The sequence below is a fragment of the Camelina sativa genome, chromosome 9 (genome assembly GCF_000633955.1).
Source record: "Camelina sativa cultivar DH55 chromosome 9, Cs, whole genome shotgun sequence".
NCBI lineage: Eukaryota > Viridiplantae > Streptophyta > Magnoliopsida > Brassicales > Brassicaceae > Camelina > Camelina sativa.
In genome coordinates, this window is record NC_025693.1 from 1,201,914 (window position 1) to 1,208,118 (window position 6,205).

The following is a 6,205-nucleotide window of genomic DNA, read 5'->3' on the forward strand; positions in this document are numbered from 1 at the left end:
AAATTCAATAAGCAATTGGCTGTAGAAAATTTTGACGGGAACTATGTTCATACGACCTGACTAGACATCACTTTTAGCTAGAAAAATATACTGCAAACTTATAACAAATAATGACACCTTGGTAGGCAATCTTATCGCTGTCGAGAATGCCTTCAGCAATGACAACACCACTGCAAAAAAGAATGAGAAACAAACAACTTAAATACTGTAGGACCGGCTAAAGAGTAGACTGCAGAAAAATAGCTTTTTGCTACCTATAAGCTTATTTCTTAGGGTTGGCATGGCCTAAGCATGGGATGAGTCTTACCTTAGGATAAAAATCAAAGTATTTGCAATATACGCGACCATTTCCCTGCACAAGTTACCGGAAAAAAACTGTATTACATAGATCAACCTTTTTCACAGAGTTCAAAACAATTCCAATTCCACAAGATTGAGAAATACCAGAAGTGATGCAAACTTTTTTGACTGTCACCTTTAAATGCTGTCCTCGCAAATGCAGCATAGAACCTGTAACAGTTATTATTATAACAAGTGGGGTCTTACATGATAACAGAAAAAAGAAATCAATGAGGTCACTGAGATTTACATGCCCAAAGTCATCACTGTCAAAACACCAGAAGCATCAGCCCACTCTTGAGCCTGTCACACAGTAACTAACTCTCAATTGTATACAAAAATAAGATCTTGATACAGTATTTCAAAGTCTACAGAAAGACGTACAGTGTAATATGCGAAGTAGCTCACTGCAATCGTTAGAGTAATCTCTATTATGGTGTCATTAAATATGAACCTGAGCCAAAGAACTGAGGCAATGCCAAAAGCCAGACCAATGCCTACACTAAACAGACAGAATCATACATTATAAATTTACGATGCCAAGAACACAACAACTCGATATCATTAAAAGAGGAAAAGATCAAGACATACGCTCCAAGTGCCACTTTAACCAGAAATTTGATTATAGAACTCCAGTCAGAACTATGCCCCAAAACCATCTTCAAGAATAACTGGAAAACCACAATTGCAGTCCTGAAAATTGTTTCCAAATCATAAATTATAAGCATAAATTAAGCAGACTATGACAGAAAATTAGAAAAGGTTAACAAGATTGATTACCCATCATTCATCAGGGATTCCCCTTCAATAACAGTGCTTAGCTTTTTACTAGCACCAAGCTCTTTAAGCAAAGCAACAACAGCAACAGGATCAGTAGCACTCAAAAGTCCCCCAAGCAACAACGACGTTTTCCAGTCCCAGTCATACGGAAACGTAAGCTACAAATAGCATCATAGTCATACTTTTCACTACCTCTTATTTCATAATACTACTTAATCTTAGACTACAGCATACCTTACCTTAACAAGCGATCCAAGACAAAACGTTGAAATGAGAACTCCAGGGCCAGCAAGTAGCACCATCTGTCCCAGACACCTCTACAATAACCAAAAGCATTTAGCATCTATTTCCCTTCAACTTAAGGCTTAACTAGGGAGGAGAAAAAGCAAACCTTGATCTGGTGAACTTCCATTGAAAACGAACTCTCGAAAAGAAGAGCAGGAAGAAACACAGCCAAAAGAAGCTCTGGATCGATCTCATTCCCTAACAACAGCCAATAACAACATTAAGAGAGATTGTAAAATTCCCAAAATTGAATCAACCTAAAAGCTTTGCTATGTATATATAGATTTGTTCAACAAAACTAACAACTTACAAATACGAATCCCATGGCCGACCTTGCCAAGGTTATGATGAGTTCCATATTCTGAAACATTCAAACAACTCTTCTCATCAGTAGTACTCTATNCAATCTTAGACTACAGCATACCTTACCTTAACAAGCGATCCAAGACAAAACGTTGAAATGAGAACTCCAGGGCCAGCAAGTAGCACCATCTGTCCCAGACACCTCTACAATAACCAAAAGCATTTAGCATCTATTTCCCTTCAACTTAAGGCTTAACTAGGGAGGAGAAAAAGCAAACCTTGATCTGGTGAACTTCCATTGAAAACGAACTCTCGAAAAGAAGAGCAGGAAGAAACACAGCCAAAAGAAGCTCTGGATCGATATCATTCCCTAACAACACCAAGAGAGATTTTAAAATTCCCAAATTGAATCAACCAAAAGCTATGTATTATATTTGATTATTTGTTCAACAAAACTAACAACTTACAAATACGAATCCCATGGCCGACCTTGCCAAGGTTATGATGAGTTCCATATTCTGAAACATTCAAACAACTCTTCTCATCAGTACTACTCTATGATCTTCTTCCAAGAAATTTTCAAATACAAACTATTGAAATTGAAAAAAAAATTTAAAAAAAAAAAACCGAATTAGGAATCATCGAAATCGAACCGAGGGATCCAAGAGCGATTCCGATAACGAGGAGAGCGACGGTGTAAGGAACCCTAGTTCCTCGAAGCAAATGCCTTGAAGCTATACCGAGCACCAGAGACATTCCGACGAAGAGTACGGCGTCCACAGGGCTAGATTCTTCTTTCGAAGAAGAAAGAGACGATTCGGCCTCCTCCTCCATAAGTCTGTACGGAATCGAAGCCATTGAAACAACAACAACGAGAGTGAGGAAGAAGAAGAAGAAGAAGAAGAAGAACTGTAGAAAGCTTCTTATGAGAGAGCTGAGAAGAGAATATATATACACATATGTGTGTGTATATATATGTATTTGAATTAAAATATTATGGTTATGTAATTTATGTGTTTGTTGGCTCCTAAGTCCTAATCAGTAATTAGTGATATAATTCACTATTGATCATGTGATTAATCATGTTAAATTATAATATTATTGTATTTTACTGTTTCTAAGATCTCGAATGGACAACATGTCAACACATCATTACGTTTTATTTTTATTTTTCACAAATTTCAGCCTGACCAGATCTTCTAATCTAAAATATAATTTTTCTGATCAGGAGCTAACAATATACAAGTTCTTATTATAACCGAAATTAATTAGTATATTGTTTATTATAGGTTTTGTAAACCTTAGCTTTTTATATGTGTATATATATAGAATTAACATAGTGAACAAGAATTTATAAGACTTTATAGTTTTATTCCTAAGCAAGCTTTTAAGCCAGACAATTAGTGATATTCCAAAAGTTGGTTTGGTCCTAAAAGGCTAAAAGATTCATGGTTACGGTCTTTTCTTTTACTTTGGTAACAACCTTATTACTCGTTTAAAACTTGACAACGTTTTGATTTTTTTCAGTCGGCTATCTAACAAAATTGGACAAAAATAGTTGATGTGAGTGTGTTTTTGCTTTGTGGTCATATGTTTATGGTCACTTACACAAAATTTAGTTTCTAATCTCGCCAATTACTCAATTGTGAAATAGTATATAATTGAAACCTAGTTAGTCGAATCCAGATCGAATTTGTGTTTGCAAGTAGCTATCATCTGACATCAGTAATTTAATTAATACTAATATTTTTGTTTGTCTATAAGAGTTATAAATTATATAATTAGATAAGGTCAAATGGATCGACCAATTAGATCCAATCAAGTATGTCCAAAACATTATACATCTGAACTCGTCATTTCTTGGCAGAGTTATACAACTCAAGCATAACTACAACAGAAGATTACAAACAAAATATATAGTTTTTAATTAGAAAAAATTATTATTTTGGACCGTTAACAAAACTTAAAAATATGTCCAAGTTATTGCAAACGTCGTTCAGATAACGCAATATTAATATATGAGCTCAGCTTTGTTTGGTTTTAGATAAAATACTACAGTCAAATGTAAGAAGATAAGTTCGTGCCAAATTAAAATCTCAAAGTACGTTCGCTTGTCAATGTTGATAAACAGGGTTTTGTGGAGAAAAGTTTGACCGATGCATGAAAACATTGTTTAGTGTTATTGTCTTTGGACGCTCAAATAGAAAAGAAGAACAATTTAAAGGATTAGAGTTTTTTAAAAAATGAAAATATGTAATTAGTTAAGTTATATACTATATAGGTCCGGAGCAAACAACAAATTATCTATGAAAAACTTTATAGACTGGGTTCGAAGAATTCATTTTCCATATAGGTTCGAAAGCAATCCACAATCCACTATGTAACGTGCTGTGACTACACGTGCTAACCAACAACATCAAATGATTGTGTACCGGCGTAGACTCACCAGCCAACGATATATATGCCATTTGGACTGAGAGAGAATCGGTATCACAACAACATTTCCATAGAAACTCACGTCTTAGTCATCACAGACAAACAGACTCACGATGCAATTTTTGCAAAGAGAAAACTCAAAACATTCAAAAACCTTTTCGGAGCTTGGCTAAAGTATGACTAGAGTCATTAATGTTGGATTTTTCCTTTTGTTTTGTTTTGTTTTTGTTTTTGGTCAAGGAATGTTGGATCTTTTTGTGTAAAGAATAATTGTACAGCTGCTATACAAACCTTTTCATGTAATGAAAATTCATTTATCCAAAAAATAAAGTTTTTGTCATCCATATTAGTTGTGATTATATCTTTTCCACGTAACGAATGAAATATCTAAACCATAACCACAAACTGTATATAGCAATATTCCAACAAAAGAACCATAGCATTAGCAATATTCGAACAAAATATATTACAAGCCACAAAGCATAGCAATATGCCAATATTCCTACAAAAATGATCCAACCTATATGACTTTTTGATAAATATATTCCAAAAAAGAAAAATCATAACAACAACACTTGATACGCGACATAGGTGTGCATTGGTCCGACAACTAAGGTCCCAAAATAATACTAAAACGACGTGATTGTTTCCTATCATGGGACTTATTTGTAGTTTGGGCCTTAAGTCTCATATTGAATTGTAAAAGCCAGTTCTATCACCTCACTTATCTATCCTTTTAAGTTTTTCACAGACAGAAAAAGATAATTAGAAAACCTATAAATGGATTGTTGTAATTTTTATATGACATCAGTTTGATCCCAGATGCTTGGCTCCTTAGTCCTTAATAACAACATCTTAGCTTTGCTGATAATGTGTTGGTGCTTTTTTTTTCTACGGATCAAAGTCTTCTATTAAGGGATTCTGGAGGAATTCAAGCAAGGTTCAGGGTTTAGGATACTAACAGATAGAAGACAACACACTGTTAATTAGTGGGGAAGATTTTGATAGGGACAGACAGCTTTCTACAAGATTTGGTGTGACTCAAGGCTCTTTGCTAGTAAGATATCTAGGAGTTCGGAGTTCCCCTTATGGCTAATGGCTCAGAAAATAAAGAGGCAAGATTGTAAACCGCTCCTTGATAGAATTAACAACAGATTCACATCCTGAACAGCAAGTTTCATATAAACAATCGATCATAGAAAGTTTAATTGCTTCAGGTTATCGCACTCGCACAACCTCTCATCTGCCATTCACAATTCACAAGTTCCTTTCGTAACGTAGAACATCTATAACACTTTTATAATTATTAAAATTTTTTTCATTAAATGTATAAACATAAGAAAAAAACAAACTCGAAACATAATTAATTAGTAAAAAGAAAAATAATTAGTATATTAAAAACTATCAAAATTTCATATGTATAAATGTTGCAAAAAGAATTGGAATTTTATTTTCTTACATAATGCTTTTTTATCGCAATATAGTATTTTCTTATGCATAAAGTTATTTTGTAGGGAAAAAATGGGTTATTAAAATACAAAAAGAAATAAAAAAAAAGATAGAGACAAAAATATAAAAACATTATCGTCATTTGCCGTAAGCGTTGCTCACAAAAATATAAAGCAAAACTCAGATCTCACGATTTTATTTCTTCCCCATTCGCCCATCATGACATTATCGACGACGCTGCTCCTCTTCATCGGAGCTCTCATCTTCTCCGGCGCCGGTTATGTCAGATCCGATGCCTCTGACCACCGTTACAAAGACAGCGACTCCGTTCCTCTCTACGCCAACAAGGTCGGCCCGTTTCACAATCCCAGGTAAAATAATCTATTCTACTGTGCGTGTCGGTAGGTTTTGTTCAGATCTTAGGTTTAGATCTGAGATTCTCTTCAGACTAGTGATTAATTTCCCAGTGAAAGCTCCGATTGTATCAAATTTGTATCTGACATCGAAAACTTCGATTCATCATCGTCTAGAATGTGTAATCTGATCTCATGAAATGTTGCTGTAGATCTTCGATTTCATCTTCATATGTCTGATGTTACTTGTGATTTTGATG

The 6,205-nt window shown here is 34.5% G+C and overlaps 2 protein-coding genes across 9 annotated transcripts in view; one reads left to right on the top strand and one right to left on the bottom strand.

Moving 5' to 3' along the window:
- LOC104710130 (sodium/hydrogen exchanger 7-like) overlaps nucleotides 1-2,647 on the bottom strand; it is a 10,330-nt gene extending 7,683 nt beyond the window's left edge. For 2 of the 8 annotated variants that reach the window (XM_019230379.1, XM_010426681.2), the window contains exons 1-11: nucleotides 2,361-2,645; nucleotides 2,175-2,225; nucleotides 1,511-1,602; nucleotides 1,359-1,436; nucleotides 1,120-1,277; nucleotides 931-1,032; nucleotides 724-841; nucleotides 590-642; nucleotides 445-510; nucleotides 308-352; nucleotides 118-170 (exon numbers count right to left, since the gene is read on the bottom strand). In XM_019230379.1, coding sequence (XP_019085924.1) covers nucleotides 118-170; nucleotides 308-352; nucleotides 445-510; nucleotides 590-642; nucleotides 724-841; nucleotides 931-1,032; nucleotides 1,120-1,277; nucleotides 1,359-1,436; nucleotides 1,511-1,602; nucleotides 2,175-2,225; nucleotides 2,361-2,565 — 1,021 coding nt within the window. In that variant the 5' untranslated portion in view covers nucleotides 2,566-2,645. Of the gene's footprint in view, nucleotides 1-117; nucleotides 171-307; nucleotides 353-444; nucleotides 511-589; nucleotides 643-723; nucleotides 842-930; nucleotides 1,033-1,119; nucleotides 1,278-1,358; nucleotides 1,437-1,510; nucleotides 1,603-1,714; nucleotides 1,801-1,833; nucleotides 1,912-1,985; nucleotides 2,078-2,174; nucleotides 2,226-2,360 lie in introns of those variants that run through there. The other 6 variants (XM_010426684.2, XM_010426683.2, XM_019230378.1 and 3 more) reach the window with 4 other exon arrangements.
- LOC104710132 (transmembrane 9 superfamily member 3) overlaps nucleotides 5,743-6,205 on the top strand; it is a 7,234-nt gene continuing 6,771 nt past the window's right edge. The window contains exon 1 of the mRNA XM_010426688.2: nucleotides 5,743-5,963. Coding sequence (XP_010424990.1) covers nucleotides 5,812-5,963 — 152 coding nt within the window. The 5' untranslated portion in view covers nucleotides 5,743-5,811. The remainder of the gene's footprint in view (nucleotides 5,964-6,205) is intronic.